The sequence below is a fragment of the Gymnogyps californianus genome, chromosome 2, assembly GCF_018139145.2.
Source record: "Gymnogyps californianus isolate 813 chromosome 2, ASM1813914v2, whole genome shotgun sequence".
Classification (NCBI taxonomy): domain Eukaryota; kingdom Metazoa; phylum Chordata; class Aves; order Accipitriformes; family Cathartidae; genus Gymnogyps; species Gymnogyps californianus.
The window spans coordinates 162,529,710-162,549,976 of NC_059472.1; the positions used below are offsets into that span (position 1 = coordinate 162,529,710).

Genomic DNA, 20,267 nt, shown 5'->3' on the forward strand with positions numbered 1-20,267 from the left:
GGGAGGTGGAGGAAAACCAGCAATCCCCACTGACTATATATCACAGCATAAGTACACACTATACATGAAGACACCTGCACTATGCATGTGCAGCAGTCCTCCAGGCACACGTAACAGCTGAACTCTCACATTTAGAGGAGAGTAGCTACCCTCGTATTTCTGAGGAGAAGGCTTTAAAAAGAACAGCTCAACCCTGTTTTAAATAAATCATTCTAAAACTTTGCACTTCCATGTGATCAATGTCAAAATGTCACTCCGCCCTTCAATACGCCATAACTCATATCATTGAATGCAGCATGTTCATTCCTCTTTCGGGCTCACCTTTAGCACAGCCAAGTGCTACGAATATTTAGCTGGGTTCAAGCCAAAGGTGACTGCACGTACATTAAGACACAGGGCATGTGCTGGACAACACACTGAGAAAGGGTAATAATTGGGAGGTAATGTGTTCAGGCACAGAATTAAGACTTAAATACAAATTACTTCTATTTTGCACCAGCACGTCTGATGACTACAGTCTAGACCTTTTAATGACAGAATTGGAAGGAGGAATGGAAAAAACACAGTTATTACTTGTGAAATCCTATGTTTGTTTCATTTAAATTGCAGGTGTATCTCTTTGTAATGACCGCTGGTCATTTATTCCAGTATAGCCAGAGCTCAAGCAGTTTGCAATTCTGTGCAAGTTGCAAGGCCATTTATTTCAAACAGTGCTCACACGAGTGATTTATGTTGTTAAGACACAATTACATGTTTCCTCCAAAGCCTGAGAATCTTTGCTCAATCATTTCATGTTAGTACCTGCAGTGTCCAACAGACAACTAATATTCCAGCATTAATCCAGCATGTTCAAAGAATTTCAGAAAATAAGACGCAGATTTCTGAAACTCAGCTATTGAATTAGAAATACAGCCAAAATATTTGAACTGCATGTAAACTTGCTGACAGTGAATTATTCACCGTCTTGATGAGAGCTCTCGCTGTTGACAATACCATTGAAAACCATGCATTGTGTTCAGAGCTCAGAGATTTCTGCCCATGTAAGACAATGTCTTTCTCAGGACTCCTAATGCTCCGTGTACAGCGGAGAGCTATGATAAGCCAGTAAAGATCATACAGTGCTGCCAGCACTCGTTTAAATGTGCCTCCCCTCCAGTGGTCCATCAATACAGAAACACTTGACGCTGCAGACTTATTGCCCAGTTCTTTAATTCAGTTCTCAAACTCGAAAGGAAGAACACAAACCCATATCCAGTCACTTGTAAGAAGTCAGAGCCATCAGCAACTGATAGGCAATAGCCGCAGCTGGGTACATCTCCCCATGCCCCACAGAACTCTACATTATAAATAAATGAGACTCTGATTTCTAAGCTGTAGAGAGATCTAGCTAGCGTAAACTGCACGACTCAACGCCAAGGTTTCTGCAGAAAGGAAGGGGAGTCTTATGGAAATTTTCACCCCACCCCACGCCGCATTGTTCTCTCAAAACTCTTTCGATATCTCTTAGGCCCTGAACACAGAAAAACGTCATCTGTTTTCCCCACCTTCGGCAAACATTCAGGTTGGGAATCCTTACAGACTAAGCACAGAAGTGACAGTTTTGGAGAGAAAACGGTCAGCCTGTCAATGTAACACAGACCAGGACTGGAATGGAGGGTGAGGAATAGGGTCAGCCATGAAAAGCATGTCAGCAAGATATCTGACAAAATTGTCACTGGGTCACTTTGCTGTTTGATTTCACCAATGAACTGCTTCACCTACAGTCACCAGTTTACGACGCATGCAGCTGAGCCAGGCTTTCAGCTGCCTCCCTACCGCCAAGCGGCTAGAACAAGAGATGCAAGAAAAAAAAAAAAGACAAGAGAAAGCCACTGGTCACAGATGGTATCAGTGGAGAGAAAGATTAACAGGGATGAGTATCAGCCCATCTGATATTCCCCCCAACCTTTCCACTGCAAATACCAAAGCATGGAAGAGAGGATGCCAGAAGGTGCTGCTGTTGACTCTATGCCTAACCTCCTGCCGCCTCTAGGATACCCCAAATTAGTTCAAACTAGCATACATCCCCATTATACCTTTAAGCAGGTATGATTTAACCTGAAGCCCACCTCAAGAAAAGGTTAGAAACTCTACTGGCACACTGATGGTCTGCAGGGAAGAGATCAGAACCTCACCAGAAAATACAAACACCCTCCAGTTGCACAAGGTGCCTGGGTGATTTGGGGAACACCTTTGAGACTGTTTTTCCCATGGCGGTAACTGCAGTAAGCTCCAAGGGCCAGTTACACAAGTCCTGCGTGACCTGCCACATTTACTTAAGATGCTATTAGCATGCCTAAATTAGATTTTCAGTTTGAAACCAATTATATTTATTTGATTTCGTGCCAACATCTCTGGATAATTTAAAGGGCACTGCAGCTATGCAGTGTTAATTCTACACAATGGAAAGCAGGCTCAAACATCTCATTTCCAAACACAGCAATATTACTGGAGAAGGTTTATCCTTCCCTTTTAATCACTGTCAGTTGTCTTTATGGTATATGCAGCAATGTAAATATCATGCTGGCTGTCATCAGGTATTACCAAGGCTCAAAACACAGCCCTGGTACAGTAGCCAAGCCAGTGTTCTCCTTTCTTCCCTCCCAACCTTTATCTCCAAACTCTGTCTCAAATGTAATTGTCAACTGTAGAGGATATTTTACTTGGCCAGGATTCCACTAAACAGAACAATCTGTCTGCATACAGCACAGATGTTTGATAGTACACTGGTTATTTTAGGTAAATAAGCTTTTAAGTATCTGATATGTCCTCTCTTGAAGGCTATTATCCTTTCTTTTCAGGGAATAGCTTGATCTAATAAGTCTTTTCTGCATCTATTAGTGTGTTCAGCACACAAGATTAGCCCACTGGTTAAAAATTACATTCTTCAACCAAGGGTAATGAGAAAGATCCTGAGCCTTAGGATCTGGACAAATAACTATGCTCAGGCTGCTAGTCCATGAGCCTCTCAGCTGTTCAAATAAAGATGTGCATCGGTGAGTCGTTCAACAGGAAAAGAGTTCATGCTCAAGACGCTTTTTCCAGTGAAGTACAGTTTGCTGGAAGTCAATACCCAGGTATTTCTTAGCTGTCAATACCACGTTATTTATTAGACAGCACTTGCCATCCTCAATGACAATTTTTACTTTAGTGAAGGGATGGAACTTACAGCCTCAGCTTTCAACTTGCTTGGTGCACTACCTCACAAGGTGAGAGACAGAAAGAGTTTCACAAAGCAGCAGCCTAGGAGGTGTAGTTCTCACAGGTGAGGACATAGAACACATCAAGTTTCCAAAGGACTCAATTTCCACTGGCAGATCTTAAGGAATCACAAATCAGAGACATTTGTAGTCAACATGTTTAAGGTTTGGAGACAGCACAAACACCAAGCTGCAGCTCTCCCATGCCTTCACTGGGAAGTGTCCTTGCAGATACAGCCTGAATGTAAAGCAAGCAGCGTAAGAAAAACACCGAGCTATAGACACATGCTATAAAAGAGAAGGCATTGTTACTTCCCACTGTCGCAGGGAATCCATTAAGCAGCTGTTTCATACAGCGATGACAGGGTCACACGGAGGTTTGAGTGTTTAATAGAACGTGTGCCTGTAATTCCCCCATGCGCCATTTCAAACACAAGCATTCATTAATTTGGTATAAGGATTATACAGTTTGGCATCAGCTATAGCAGGGAACTGGACTCCACGACCCTGGGATTCCTTTCTAGCTCCACGTCTCAGCAAAATAAGTGACAGTAGCTTTCCGGTTTTGTTCTGAAAATTGACATAATGAAATCCATCCCTGGGGATTTTGCAGGAAAGGTGTTTACCCCAAGACAAGAAGCATCATCTTTAATTTGTGAGCTTTTAAGCCATCACGATAACCTAATATTGTGTTGCCTGCCTGAAGCTGGAGATGGCCTGAAATGCCTGACTGCTGTTTCAGCTGCCCCACTTACCTCAACAGGTATCAGTTCTGAGCACGGCCAGCTAATTTTCTTAAGAAAAATATTCTGTAAGTGCTCTCATCCCACAGCCATTAACTTGCTCTCCCACTTTTCAAATGCCGTCATTTTCCACTACTCTCTGCACCATTTTCAAAGCTTCCTTTTCAGAAAAGCTGGAATGAACCCTGGAACCCAAGAAAATGGACTTACAATCTCCTGAAGACCAAAAATGAGCAAAAGCTTAACTTAGACCAAATCGAAAATGAAAATGCACAACCTGTCCAACAGTAACTATGGAGCTTTCACCCAATGTTTAGGAAAACTTAAGTTTCACAAAACATATGTTGAATTGCCACAAGATGCAATAATGTCACGCCCTGACCACAAGCACATCAATACAATTCCACGTTCACAACTAGTTCTTTTAGAACATTTTCCTACTTCACAACACTCTCCCCCCAAAGAACTGCAAAATTTGTCAATTAACTCTGCTCTAAGACGAAAGACAACTTAAATTCTTCCACACAATAAGCTAGCAGAGGATACCACGGGACAAGCCACATGCTCAGTCAGATCTCACCAGAAGTGAGGTGAGGTACTCAAGGTCAAAATTTCACTCTGCAGTTTTAACTTAATTAACAATTCTGTGGATGGATGAAAAGGAAACAGAGCATCCTCCCACACAGCTTTATAAATAGGAAGGGGCTAGCAGTAAAAAGAGTAAAGTTTGTGCTTAAATTACCACTCATGACTATAAAGCGGTAAAATTCTGGAAAAACCCAACAAGAATTTACTACAGTAAGAGACGATCACTGAAGTATTTCAACTCACACTATTCTTCTTTAACAGCTGCTTGTACCTTTTCTCTCCAGGATGAATTTACATAGGCTCATTTCCTGCCTGAAGGAAATATCCATTTGGGAGAATGCTATAAAGTCAGTTTAGCATGAAACAGTGAAATGAAACAAAACAAGAAATTTTTCTCTCCCCCGCCCCCAACTCGGTAGCTCTCAAGACAAAACGGATGGAGCAGAAAATTGAAATTCGGCAAGAAATTAAAACCTCATTCAGAAGAGCTTTTCTGTATTCCCTCAAAAATGCATTTTAATTCGACTGAGTTTTAAGAGTTTGGAAGTGTTGTTTCACAAGCATGCACTACAAGCTGTATAAAACTTTAATGGATGGGAGGTGGAAGGAAGATTTGGCTAATTTGGCGATTTGGTGAGAAAGTGAATCAGTGCTCTGAATTTACTCTGTACTTCATTCACGGATGGGATTTGTGAAGCCTTTAAGACTTGAAGACAGCTGTCCCCTGCAGACTTCCCAGTGTGCAGAACCAAAGAGGTCTAAGAAATCCTTGCAAGGCATGTTAGACTCTAGTTTGGTGGAGGTTGATACATAACCAAATATTTTTTTTCCAGGGTGGAATTTCTCTTAATTGCAAGAAAATCTGTGTTAAGTAAAAATTCTGCGTGCAGTGATGCACATCAGGAAACAACAATCTTTAAGAACCTTGGGGAGTGGTGAAAGAAAGGACTTGGAAAAAAAAAAAGTTGCTGGATGTTGTAGCTATTTAGTAGGGGTGAAAGGAAATACTGGATTTTTCCTTTTTGCACCACAAATCCCTACCTGCTTGTACTATGTGATGGGACCACATAATCTGGTTAAGAACAAGGAATATGCAGGCTGCGATGATTAACATGAGAACCCCACGCATGAGCAGTGTTCAAGGCAAACAACGCACCAAGACGACCTAGGAGATCAAACTTGCAATTGACAGAATCCCACGCTAAGGTCAGTCTCTTGGTTTGTATTCATACATGAGAGGAACATGAGAAATACTGAGGCAGTATCATTGACCTAGTCAGGTACCTGTATCCCTGTTGTCATTTAGCTGTATTTACACCATTTGTTACAGTGATGTTGTCTGACTCAAGTCAGACAAGTTTGATTTTGTTCTTAGTACGGCTCCCTTCATTAGCATATGCATGATTTTGCACATCAGAGGTACCATATCTCCTCTCATACACCAAGAGTGATGACCTTCTGGCAAAGAGCCTGGACCGCCTGTCAGCCAGGGACCTAACCCTGCCTCCAAGATGTTCCCACATGACTGCCAGAAAGATAAATGGAGTTTCATGTTTTTTTAGAAATGTCAAGGCTGAACTCCCTTAGGTGAAGTCACAGGAAACTGCAGCAACTTTGAGAGCCAAGTTCTTCATATCTGCATCTCAGTTGTTTGATTCTAAAGGGAGAGCAGGGTAATAGGCTAATCTCATCTGGAAAGTCCCAGGATCCTGATATTTCAAAGATTTTGCAATGCCAAATTCCACTGCTCCAACAGCTATTCTTCTACACCCACAACGCTCTCAAGTCTGTCTCTCCCTATTAAGAAAGTTTAATAACACCGAGTTTAGAAGGGCTCCATTAGCATGTCCACAGCTAAATTTACTGCTACAGAGATTTATGATGGATATTGTGCATTTTAGGGGAAATCTTCCAAGAAAATTTGACCAAAATGCAGTTTTTCGCAATTCACTAACAAAATTAGCAATAAGAACCAGTGTTATTGCCCATCATTTTAAATAGCTCCAACTTTTAGTAAAAGATTATATCTCTAGACGCTGACTTGGTGGGCAAGCTGCTAACACTCAGAAATAAAATAGATGCTGCCAAGTTTAAATAGACAAATGTTCCGGGGAAGAGTTGATTCTCTCCAAGATTTCATCAGTTGCAGAAGGAAGAAGCCTCCCAGGCATGCATTTGTCAGCCAGCATATACACCCCTCAGGTGTGCTCAGCAGCACAGCAGATCCAAATTTCCCAGCGCTAGCCAAGATATTTGCATTAAATTGAAACTATTTAAATGGTATTCTTGAGAAATGAAAGTGTTAAACATTAATCAGTCCAGGAACCTAGCAGTACTGGAAGCAACTGCCACACAGAAACCAATCATGGGAAAGTGTGAACTACTTCCACATGAAACACCCCATATGTTTTTTTTAATACCCCAGAATAGCTGAAAGCAGCAGGAACCGTCTCTGCCCTCCCCTCAAATCAGCAGGCAAGGCAGCCACACCGCTTCAACAACAACGATGTATTCTTCCCAGCCAGCCTCTTTCACCACCGCTTGGCTTTGTACATCCTCAGTCTGCTTCCCTGTGCATTTTATCCTCCTTCCTATCAGAGAACAAACAACAGAAACACTAAACAAAGACACACGCACAACTAAACACCTTTTGCTTTCACTTCGCAAGAGGTGAAGATCGACGCAATTTAGCCCTATTCTAGTAGAGCGATGGTATCAAAGGTCTTAAAGAAATGAGATGCGCCAAGTATTCAAAGGAAAGGTAGCCTGGATGCAGGAGTAACCTGGCTATTCAGTCTCACTCAGGAATACACAAGATATATTTGTCTACGTGCAAGCAGCTGAGAAACTGCGGTACTGTCCATCACCCACTTCAGTGCCCAAGCAGACCAAGTACTATGAATGACCACTAACTTTTTTTTTTTTAACAGATCTACATTTGCCCAAAGTTATTTTTATATAAGCTTTAACATAACCTAAAACAACAAAAAGGCTTTTCTACCAACTTTAAGTGGAAAAAGTTGACATATGAGCACACAAAGCAAGTCTTCAAATTTATTAACCAGCCTGAATACTGGGAATACGCTGTAGGAATAAATTTTGTTTAGCTAGGCTGGGGGAGAGGAGTGGGAATCCGCGAGGAAATGCTAAAACAAAACATATGGCACGAAGACTGAAGTCTAAACGCTCAATTTAGTTCTCAAGCAGTTATATTTTATAGAGTGTAACATTTTTCTTGAATGGGTTTTAAATAGTTAGGCATATGAAACTGGCTGCAGCTAGCACATAAGACTCACAGGTAAAAATCAACACCATGCTTCAAAAAAGAAACCTAAAAAGTTATCACTGGACAAGAGCCTCTCATTCCAGCCTGGTTTTTACGTCCAAAGGCTTCGATCATACCTGGTGAGTACTTACAGGCTGCTCTTTTTCAATGGCCGTGCTTTTTCAGTACATGAGATTACTACCAAGCACAAGATGGGTAACCACAGACATTCCCCCAAGTTTGGGGAAGCGGAAATCTTAATTCTAAGAAGTTCCTCTATACCTGCAAAAGAAAGTTTGTCCCACAGAGGCATACATACACTCACATGTAGAGCTTGGGAAAAGCATGGCTAGAAATCTAAATATTCAACTCCAAAATATCCATGTGTTCATAGGCAAAGCCCAACTCAAAAGCTACACAAACCGCAGTCATTAAAAAACCTAACCATTCAGTAAATGGCGACTTCAATTTTCAATTTAAGCTTGATTTCTGAGGGGAGAAGAAACTCCCACCACATCTGTTCGCGCAGCCTGCGCTGTCCTCATCGCTACGAAGGAATCTGTCAGGGGAGAAAGGGCACAGGAATAGAGCAAGGGAGCACTCCCACCACTAATTTATCTTCTGTTTCTGGCACAGACTGTTCACAGAAAAGAGGATGCTCCTAAATCAAACAGCCACAGCCAGCACGGCTCTCATCTTTCCAAAAAAAGTAGCAAAATGAGAATGACCCAGTTCCAATCAACTTCACTACTGCTACCAGCATTTCCAACAGGAATTGTGAGATCCAAGGGAACCGGCATGTGCAAGTATCTGATCAGCACAAGCAGTATGAGGTCAATTTTTTTTTTCAGGCTTCAAAAAGACTGCCGTGATTTATATGCAATCCACGCTTGGAAGACCACCTTCACAACCACCAGCACAGACTACGTTTTTCTTTTTAGATGAAAATTTAGATGTCTCCAGAGGCAGTATTCACCTGCAAAGACTATCGCTACTCTGGGGGTACATTTTATAGAAATGCTTTATAAATTGCTTCTTCTACCCCACCTCCATTTTATCCTTTTTTGAAATGAAAGTCAGGTTCTGATCCTGAGCAAGGTTCCTTGATTTAGTGGAACAGAAGTTATTTAACCTAAGTAGGCTACTCAGCAGTTACTAACACTAACCAAGCATAATAAACGCAGGCATTAATCCATACCTTTATAATGGCATGAGTCATGCCCAGTGCTGAGTAATCTTTTTTTTATAGTATTAGCCAGAATCAGGAGGGCAGTTATACAGGAGAAGTTCTCTTTGCAGGTAGGAAACTTGCTCTTTCAGTTCCTGCACCAAAATGGTATGGAGCCATCCACATCAAGTGAAAGCCACATATGGCTATTTTCAGGCAAAACCAGTACAAATTAAGGAATTGGACTACACATGGATTTCCTTTATTCTGATGTGGAAAAATAAGTGAGCTGGTAATCTACTGAATGTCGGACTCTAAATGTAAAGAGCAACATTCTTCATCAGGAAACAAGTTAAATCCTTTAAAAGCACTGGTGCAAGGTTCATCTCTTTCCACACCAGGACGTCTCTTTGTTCCCTGCTGAAAGACTTTTACAGCTCTACAGAAGTAAAGAGAGCTCAAAAAAAAAAAAAAAAAACCACCCTTGAGGTTTACAGGAGACATGAAGCAGGAGGCAAGGCAGTCCAGCTAGTTAACACAGTGACATTTTGTCCCACAAATCATATACATGCTAGGAAACTTGCATCACATCTCCATCCAGGACACTGGCAGACACACCAGCGTTTGAAACGAGTAAGGGGGTGGGGGATGGGAAAGTTAAAAAGAGAAACCATATGTTTGCAATATACACATTTCAGTGTACACTCCATCACACACCAGAATGCCAACACAATCTTTCAATGAGCAGGCGACATCCAGAAACTCGGTTTACAGAGGGACAGGGAAAAGATACGGAAGAAATTAAATACTTCTTTCCTGATTTCTCCCCAAGTTCTGTCAGTTAACGTGAGACGACGACACATCTCTGTGCTCCTCCTAATACTTTGAGGCTGTAGGATGTGTGTCTCCAGCAGCAAGTTCTCCTAAGAGCAGAAGTGCATTTACATTCCCTTTTGTTCCCATCCCACCCTGCTCCCCAGCTACAAAAAGGCAGATTGTCCACTCCTATCCTAGGATACTCAAGCTCAAATCCTTGCTTTGTGCTACCAGAGCACCCCTTTGCAGGCTCCCAAAGGAAAAAAGCATTTCACACACACACACGGATCCAGTTCCCTTTCCGGGGAAAGGGGTGGCATATTCTCCCAGTTCCTCCCCGCACCTTTATCTCCTGCTCCTCAAAGAGGCTGAACATCATCCTCCCCAGGGTGCATTTTCCAAAGGAGGTTTAAAGGGTTAATCTGTAAGATTACACCTTCCCATCTTTACAGGGAGTTTGCCTCCTTCCTAAAGCACTGCTGCTCCCACTGAGCAAGGGAGAGGACAAAGCCTGATCCCACAGAGCAACAGGGATTTCCAGAAGGATTTCCCCCCCTCCACAGCTTTAGTTCCTTCCTACTTTTAAACAATGCCAAGAATTTAATCTCTTAAAACAGCATTTTCACAAACTCTCCCACCCTCCTTAACAGAAAACAAGTCTCCCCATGAGGCAGAGATGGAAGGCCTGGGCATGATAGCACTACGTCATTTATAAACTTCAAATAAAAGCACTCCACAAAGATTACTCTAAAAATTAACCTCCTTCCTAAAAGCCTTTGGCCAGGAGCCTGCCCTGCCGCCTCCTGCTTTATTTCGTGCCTCCGGAGAGCGACACGGGAGGCACTGACCTTAGAGTCACCTGTGGCACCACCTCAGATGTGTCACATACTCGCCCTAGAGCAATATATCCCTCAAACACACACCCCAACAAAATGGTTGAGACAGCCAATAAATCAGTACAGCGGGAGGTCTTTGGTAACTATGCAGTTTAAAGTCAAGAGAGAGTGAGGGGGGGGGGGGAATCATTTAATGGAGAGAGCAAGGGCTGGGGCCTCGAGCTGTGAGGACAATGAATGAAAATTCACAGCAGCAGCAAAAACCCAGGATAAAAGGCTCGTTCGGCGGCACGACAAAACCCTCCATCCCCTGCACGGACCAAAGCAACGCGGGGCTCCAAAACTGCTAAGAAAGGAGTCGTCCCCCCAAAATGAACAGAGGTGCCCTAGGAGGAGAGAGCCCACGTAAGGTGTGGAGTTTGCTCCTGCAGACCACCTCACGCCCAGCACATCCGAATTCACACAGCCACAGGCAGACAGAAGAGCCCCCACAGCGTGGACCCCGTCCCGCTCTGTGCCCACTCACCCCGGCATGAGCATACACACCCCCCCATGCAGAAAAGGGAGGCAGAGGCTGGAGAGGAGCCCCCTGCCAGAGGGGTGCCCCCCCCCCATGACTACCCCAAGCCTCTACTGGGGGTGGGGCAGACCCACACCCCCCTCTGTGGGTCCCGCACACGCGTGAGGAGGGGGAGCAGCCCCCCCGCGCCCACGGAGGGGCTGCAGAAGTGGTGCCCCAGGCCCGCCCCTACCCAACCCCTCCCTGAACACGCACACCCACGGCGGGGGGGGACCCGGACCCACAGACACCCCCCCTGGAGGGGGGGCGGGAGGCAGACCCCCACACCACACATCTCCCTTTCAGTAAAGGGGCCTCCCAGACCCCCACGCCCCTCGGGGCGGTGGGCAGACCCCCCTCACACCCTCCCCACATACACATCGCGGGGGGGGACGACACACACACTCACACTCCTTGAAGGGGGGTGTGTGACAGGACCCCCCCTCAGCTGAGGGGGGACAGACACCCCCACACTTCCCTCAGCGGAGACACACACACACACACACACCCCTCAGCGAGGGGGCGCCCCACACGGCCTCCCCCACACCCTCCGCGGCGCGCACAGACGCCGGGCGGGGGCCGAGCGTCCCCGTCCCGCCCCGCCGCCGCTCACCGATGACCTCCTGCAGCTCGTAGTCATCCTTGTTGATGGACCAGGGCAGCGCGCTGGGGTCCTCGGCCATGGCCGCGCCGCGCCCGCCCGCCCGCCCTCCGCGCCGCGAGGGGGAGCGCCACGCAGGAGCGAGGGAGCGGAGAGGCGCTGCGCTGCCCCGAGCGGCCCGGCTGCCCCGACCCCCAGCCGAGCCCCCGCCGGCAGCGGCACCCGCAACCCCGCCGCCGCCCGCCGCTACCGCCGGCCAAACTTTGCCTGCTCCCTCCACCTGCCCATGCCCAGAGCGCCCTGACGTCACCCGCGCACGCCGCCGCGCGCACGCCCCGCCCGCCGCAGCGGGGCGCCGCCCGTCGCCATCTTGAGCGTGGCGCCCCTCCGCCGCCGCCACACCACTCCACCACGGCTTACTCGGTTGCCGCCGCCGGCCTCGGGGGACGGGCCGGTACGGCGAGCTGTCGAAAGCGGACGGCGGAGGGGGAGTCCTTAAGGAAGAGAAAGGGAAGGACGGAGATGCCACACACAAGATGGCGGCTGCCCACGTCTTCCCCTCCCTCAGACAAGAGGCGGGAGGGGCTGCTCGCTTAAGACCCACCCGGGCTGTAATTGGCTGCCAACTGCCGAGTCCGCAGCTCCTATTGGAGGAGAGGCTGTCAGTCGCATCTTGTCCTTCTCCAGGGTCCCTTCGCCGGCGGGCCCTCTGGTCGGGGCTGGGAGCGAAGGCCGGGGAGCGGCGAGAAGGGGCAGCGGGGCCTGGGCCTGGGCCTGGGCCTGGGCCTGGGCCTGCCATGAGGGGGATTCGGAGCCCGGCGGGTGGGACGTGGCCCCAAGTGCAGCGTGCCAGCAGCTCTCCTCCCAAACATGGTAGCAGCTGGCTGGTGTGGCAGCCCTGTGGTGTCTCCCTGGTGCGCTGGACACATTGGAACCCACCGGACAGAAGGATGAAAAGCGATGGCGTAGCCTTGCCCGGATTTGGTCCAGGAGGGACGTTTTAATCCCAAGGCAAAGAGGGCCAAGCCACTGTCTCCCGTCTCCATTTCCCCACCAGCTGCAGCCCTGCAGTGAGGAGGTGTGGAGCCCGGCCCAGGCGCTTCAGGGATCCACATTCTGTGTTTAAAAATAGGTCCCAGGGTTATGATGGGTATGGAGGGATCAGGAGGTCTGGTTGTCTCCTCACCGCCTCCAAGGATGAGCAATTCTCCGGTTTCCCAGCTGCTGGATGCTTTTGCTTGCTCCACGCTGCAATTTCAATGTTCATGGCTATGTCCAACGCCCTTATCCTATGGTTCATGGTCCACAAGTCCGTAGCTAGAGCTTTGTTGATCTGGATGCATTCAGAAGTACATCTGGTGGTCAGTGGGGAAAAAAAGATCAGATTAAAAGAGTGAGGAATATGAGGCTAACTGGTACCATGAACCCACAAAGGGTGCTGTCTATATATTTAGGTTTAAAGTGTTTGGAGTTTGGGGATCTATTTTTTTCCCGACATAAAATAGATAAACCGGCGTGTCTCTATCACCAGGCATGATAGTAACCATCAGGAGAATCAGCTGGGAATTTCTGTATCAGGTTTCATTCTTCTTTGCCAGTCACTGTTCTTCTTGTAGCTTGATGTAAGGTGAGCTTGATGACTACTGTGAGAACATCAGTTATACATATTTTACATATTATACATATTTTTAGCTTATTGGGACAAATTCCTGAGATGCCTCTGATGAACCAGGCTTTGTAGAGGGCCACTGTACCCTGCCAAATGCATGGTCTGACTCCAGTATTTTCACTTGTGCTACCTAATGCAGGACATTAACTCCTTCCTTCTACTCTTTTTTTGTCCTAGAGAAGCAAGAGGCCCACAGTCCCATCTCGCCCGCTGCTGTGCAGGCACTCAACAACGATGGTCTCTGTCATAAGGCAGAGCTTCCAACTGAAAAGCTGTTTGTTTTTTCTCCTTGTCTGTGTTAAACATTCCTCTGCTGAGCGACTTTTAATATTTGCTAAATATGCTTTAATTACTGCTCCGAAGTGTCCCTGTGATCTTTTAACCGTGTTATAAAAGGAGTTTATACAGCAATTAAAACCAGGTTTTACCCCAGAGGATGCACTCGGGTAGCCAGTGTCGTATTTCTGATAGCTAACAGCATGTTAAAAATGGATCTGAGCCAGGCATCAACAACAAAAAGAGACTTATATATGCTTAATTTTACCACAGTGTTTTTAAAGTCAGAACCATTTTTTGAATTCTCTTATTTTGGGCCAAAAATCTTCCCCCTGAAGGCAATGCTAAAACTCTATTGATTTAGATCAATGGGGCAGGATTAGGCCCACAATGAGCCTTGTTCCTGAAGAATTAGCACAGACTTTGGTCGAAATTAAAATTTAAAATGTGTGCTGACAAGAACACCAGTGGCCACATGAGCATACACAGATGAATGCTGTATTTTAGTTTTCCAGCTCTGCAGTGAAAAATGCAGTTCCACATTTTTAAACCAAAATCTCTCATTCACATAGACGCCAGGTCCCACAAATTTTGTATTATTTTTTAAATGAACTCAGCGTTTTGGGTCCCTCAAAATTCAGGCATTGCTGTTGCATTCATTCATTCAGCGGGTTGTTTCAACTGGAGTCCGATGAGGGATGAAAAAATGGAGTTGCCTTCCACGAAGATCTTAATCCTTAGCCCGCTACAGCTCTCCAACCAGCACCTTTTTTCCTGTTTCATTGTTAATATTCTGCTCATCCTACTTTTCCTGATTTGCTTTATTTTGTCTGTCTCGTGTAGGTTGTAAGCTCTTCAGGGCAGAGGCAATGCCTCTATTTATAAAAGAGCCTGTGAAGTGGTGCTGCTGAATCAAGTGGTTTGTTGTAATAACAAGAAATTTTAGTAGAAATCTGAAGTGGAAAAGCAGTTTCCTGGTGTATCCACCTCCGCTCTGGACCAGGCTTTAGGGGAGACTGAGAAGTGAAAAAACTCCAGGCATCTTTCAGGTAGGAAGGCTGCAGCCTGAGAAAAAGTCTCAGAGCTGGGTTTCCCATATTTTTTGACTTCCAGTAAAACACCACGGTGATTAGAGCAGGCAGTGCCCTCCTCCCATTGATTCTGCTGCAGAGTAAAGGCTTTCTCCTGACACCTGCATTTCACTGATGTCCCCGGGGCTCGTGGTCCCCGGCGACTGGCTGGGAGCCTTTGCACAACAGGCACACAACGCACGCATTCACACAAAATGTTCTCATTCTTGGAAGGCACATGGTTTCCTGCCTTTGTAGGCCAATTACTTATTGTTTCAATGAAACTTACTGGCACTATCCAGCTCTTTGCCTTTTTTTTTTCCCATTCATGTAATACTGGCTATCGTAAAACTGATGTTTAACGCATAGATAGGTGATCCTAATACTCAGCGCACAGACGTTACTAGCTTTAGTACCTGTAAAGGATCCTTGACGGTTGATGTATTTTATCATCATCACAAGTGTGAACATAAACTAACTTCATTTACACTTGGGTTGTAGAAAACTAGTCTAAACTCTAGTTTGTGTATCAAGGCACTGCAGATTTCATCTTTCTGTTCATATAGACTCTCAGCTACATCATTGTCATCTTGTTACAGTTGAAGTTGCTTTTTCAGAACAGCCATGCAGAGTCATTTGCTGTCACAGTTCAGTAGTGTTTGGGGCCACGGCATTTGTTGCCGTGTTTCTAGTTAAAGGCTTCTTAAGGCATCATAAACCGCTGTTTGTAAGTGCCTGTGCATTAGCTACCATGATTCTTGCAAACAATAGCAGTTAATGTGCTTATTGAACTGCTTGGTACGGGCATGGTTTGCTAAGGCGAGGGGGAGCCCAACAATGCCTGTCTTATTGCATTCAGAATAGGGCAAGTGCGCGTCGGCAAGCAGAATGCCTGACCTTGTTTCACTACAAAATTTGCCCGCTATTCTTTCTTCATGGAAACACGTCCAGGTTTATTGAAGGGACCTTACTCTATCAAACAGCAGCTGATTATTTAACAAAGTACAAGGCAGTTTCCTTTCCAGCCAACAAAGGCAGGCACTGCACTTTATCTCCGGGGATTTCTCCTGGCAGCTTTGCTTTGGGTTTTGAGAAATAAGGCAAGGACCACGCAGTGGAGGAAGGAGCAGTGATTTAAAACCCTCCAACTGGAGCAAGTTTTTAATAATGGTTGTTTTCAAAACACAAGCCAAATGCCAGTCTAAACCACACCGGCAGGTTTTCCTAAGTGATCCTGTGTACTACCATGTATCTCCACCCTGTCATTGAGTGCTGGTGTGCTAAGTCATTTTAAATTCACCTTTGAGGTCACTTTGAAGTCAAGTAGCTGAAGGCCCGGTTTTAACAGGTGAATTCTGGTTCTCACAGTATGTTTACTGAAACCAGCTTTTGCTCTGCAAACACACTTGCCTCTCAACAGAAAAGCTGCACTGTTCTCTTACTTCCTCCACCGAAAATATCCCCCAGATTTTAAGCTCTAGGAAACAAGCGAAGAGCTTATGACCAAGACAAGTTTTTTTCTTCTTAGTCTTTTCTTCTAAGTTTATGATTTTTTAGTATATAAATTGAAAGCCAGTTAACCCCGTCTGTAACAAATTATAGCTTTGCTGCCTCCTTCAAATCTAATATAAAATCGATGCTAGGTTTAAGAAATAATTATAACAAGATCTTGATTACCACATACCTGAACCACAGTTTAATAATCAATCAGCTCTTGCTCGGCTCTGGTTTACAATAATGCTTTCTTCATACTGCTTTGTCTTTACAGAAGCTCATGAAAGACACTTCACATGCCCATACCCCTTTTCGCCCTGGGAATGTCACAGCTCCTAAGGACGGAAAGGTTTTCCCACAGGCCTTTTCTGTGGAGGGTAAATCTCCATCATAAAACATTTTCTAAGCAGCTGAGCAGGACAGGGGGACTGAGAACGTGTTTCAGAGCTTTTCCCCTGGTTGTTGAGGGTGCAAAATAAGCCTGATGCAAGCATCCAGGCCCTGATGGACAAGCGGGTACACCCGGCCTGACTCCTCTTTTGCAGTGTGGCCAAGGACTGTTGGTTCTATTACGTAAAGCTTTGTGTGTGTATTTAAGACCGTTTTGGACATTTTATTAATCAACAAACTCTTCTAGAAAAGTAGTCAGTCTGGACATAACTCCTGACAGAAGTCAGCTTAGCAATGCCAGAGAAGATCCTCTCCTTGCCACTTGCTGTTGCAGCAGAGAAGTCCTGAGCATCCCTGGGTACTTGAATCTCCTTCTGAGGGCTGGCCATGGCAGGACTGAACACAGAAAGCAATTTTTGGAGGAGACATTGCTGCTCTCAGGTGATACAGCATGGATACTCTGTCACCTGGAAGTGCTTGGATCCAATTTACAGCTGGCAAACTTTGAAGAAATAAAACGTCTTTTGTGACATTATAATGAAGCAAGATGAATTCTCTTAAAAGGCAGTGAGAAAAGAAACCCTAGGAATAGAAAGATCAGATTGAATAAGATTTCATTCACTTCTTGCCATCTGGGAATACGATTTGTGAGGGAATATTGTTCTTATCCTTCTAAACGGCCAATATCTTCTTGAACCCAGCTCAGCTGAGGCCAGACAAGGTTTGTGGTTCACATTAGCAGATTCTAATGACATGAGTTTACAATAATAGTCTAATAGTTCAGTGTAACAGTGACTCATAGTTTATTACTATGGCGATAGGAATGTAAAGAGATCTCATTTGGAAAAAAATCTGTTTGGATAGTTCACATCCTTTCCTCCCTACTCATGAATTCCTGTGTCATTGACTGCTGGCTGCTAAAAATAGGATGCTTTTTGTGTATCTAAAGTAAAGGAAAACCTAGAATCAGAGAGACAGTAGGAGGGGACCAAGGTCCTTATATACAGAGCCTTCAGGAAATATTTGTAATGAAAGCCCTCTGAGAGTGCAGGAATGTTTTCAAAAGATGGGAACAATCTAAGTCTAAGAAGATACTTTGCAGGAAGGAGGAGAAGAGTTAATGAATCGCACCAGCTCCCAGCTTTGATATTTTGCACCATGGGGATGGGAAGATTCATCTCTCTATTAGATACAGGACCAAGCTACAGCTTTGTCTTGGAGAAGCTGTCCCACTTCAGCAGCAGGAGAGGAAGCTTCAGGGAACAGCCCAGGAGCAGCCCTGTGGGCTGATGAGGAGCCAGAGAGGAGCCACAAGAGAAGGAGACTCACTAGGAGTCATCTGAAGTCATACAAATCTCTTAAGGACAGCAGTAGGAAAGGGGAACTGGGAAGACATGAGTAAGGTATCTGCAAATTAAATGGATTACCACCACCACCACCCCTTTGGAAAAAAAAAAAAAACCACCATGCATGGCACCTCAGAAACAAACTGCTGAAGTGTGAAATCGTGTGGCAGGGAAAGCTGTCACAGAGAATCAGAAATTGATTTAATAGAGAAAAATTAACTGCTGCATAATTTGTGCAGATTGCTAGCGGAGAGAGAGAGATCCACAGCTCCTAAGGGCTTAGCTGCGGGCACCGTCTGGCAAAAGGTGCGGAAAGCAAAATTTCATAGTTGGTAATTCTACGTGTAGTGAATGCTTCCTCTTCAATACCGAACAATTAAAATCGATGACAGGATGCTAGGTAACAAAAGAAAATGACTGATCAATATGCATGTCTTGGAGCTGAAGAAAAACCTGTCTGCCGAGAGCAGCATGCTGATGAGGCGAGATTTCTGAGAGCTCAGATAGAAAATCTTAAAAGCTTCCATTCCCGATGCTCAATAAAACAATGCAGCTAAGCAGATGCCAGACGCAGTGCTAGGAGAGGTTAAGTCACCAAGGAGGCTGAAGAATAACTGTTAGGAAAAACAGGGAATATTCATTTTTAGACTAAATAGCTTTAGAGTGAAAAACATGATGCTTCTCTTCTTTGCCTTTCTTTCTAAAGATGTCAAAAGCCTGTTACTGATATTGAAAAATGATGTTCTTTGCATACCCATGTGAGGTTTTAGAGATGCTGAGACACCACATTTTAAGGTCAATGTCCATTTTAGTCCTCAGCTCAAAGCACTTTAAATCTTATTTCCACATATATTTCAGTTGGGAATGTCTGCCAAGTGCCGCCAAAAATCAAACACTAAATCTTCCACGATTCGGTAGTTTTAAATCAGTCACCCAGATTTCTGAACACTTTTGAAGACGTTGCTGTAAAGCAGTCCGCAGGGTCCACCGTGGCTCCGGCAGGACAGGGAATGGCACGTGGACCTTCAGGTTCGCTTGCCCAGTTTTCCCCTCCTGAATGGTATTTTTTGTTTCGGAGGCAACAGATCGTAAACTGGCACACAAGCAGTTAAGCACCTTAGGGCTTGCGGCTCTTACATTTAGTTCTGCTGACACAAACAGAAGGCGAACATAGCTGAAGATTAGTGCCAGAAAAATGCTGCAAAAACTTTGTGAAAGTTCACTTCGTCGTAACCCCACATTTGCCTGAACATATTTCCCGTGAGTCCATCCTTTTCCTAACTTTAGCATCCTAGACAGTGGATAAAGACCCGTTTCATCGCCTCGTGACTTTGATTTCATTAACAAACCAGACAAGATTCGTAGTGTTGAGCCCACACGTTCTCACTGGGCTTGGAGCAAGGGTTCTCCTCCTCCTGGTCCTGCGCCGTCTCGCCTGCTGCCTCGTCTGCAGAGCCCTCCTGCTCCCTCGGTGCTAGTGAAGTGAGCAGACGTCCACCTTACGAGCCAGCAGGACCCACTGATCCTTTCCCCGCAGGCTGGCACCCAGCCTGGCACGCTACTTTGCTCTTTCCCTGCTGAATGCACGGTAGGGCTGAGAGCTGTACAAAATCTGTCCAGTCCAAGGGAGAGTCTGGATACTTGGCTGTTGAGGAAACCCTGGCACGTTCCTCCCAGTGCCTCTGTGCTTCCAGCCATCTGCCACCTGCCTCCTCACCCTGGGGGGCTCTGCGGTTGCTGGGAAGGGGAGGCTTGAAAGCGCAGCACGGAGCAATCGTGTTGTCCCCAGGCTCGGCCCCGGGCACCGCGCTCGGCTGTCCCCGCTCTGCAGGGCAGCCGGAAGGCGGGTGTGAAACAGGAGGAGGAAAAAAGTTCCAAGCAACCTTTTGTAAAGAGACGTAGTTAAGCGTTCCACGGCCAATGCAGACTGCGTTCGTTCCCTCCTTCCAGTCCAGCCCCACCAAAACCCAACCTAAGCAAGCCTAGGAACTGGAGAAATTGGAGTTGAAGCCCCTTCGCCGGCTGCCAGCCAGGAGAAACTCCAAGTGCAGCTCATGAAAAGTTCATGCTCTGAACTGAAGGGATGCGTCCCGTGCAGCAGGGACAGCAGTTCACAGCTGCTGGTGCACCATGACGTGCCTTTGTGGAAACCATCTTATCCAGCTGAGAGAGAAGAAGCGGCTGTCGGGTGGGCACGGACAGCCCCA

The 20,267-nt window shown here is 45.8% G+C and overlaps 1 protein-coding gene across 1 annotated transcript in view; it reads right to left on the minus strand.

The window, feature by feature from the left end:
* Positions 1-11,897, minus strand: part of OXSR1 (oxidative stress responsive kinase 1) — a 95,055-nt gene extending 83,158 nt beyond the window's left edge. Inside the window, exon 1 of the mRNA XM_050915914.1 lies at positions 11,828-11,897. Within this exon, the coding sequence (XP_050771871.1) occupies positions 11,828-11,897 (70 nt within the window). The remainder of the gene's footprint in view (positions 1-11,827) is intronic.
* Between the last annotated feature and the right edge of the window lie 8,370 nt (positions 11,898-20,267).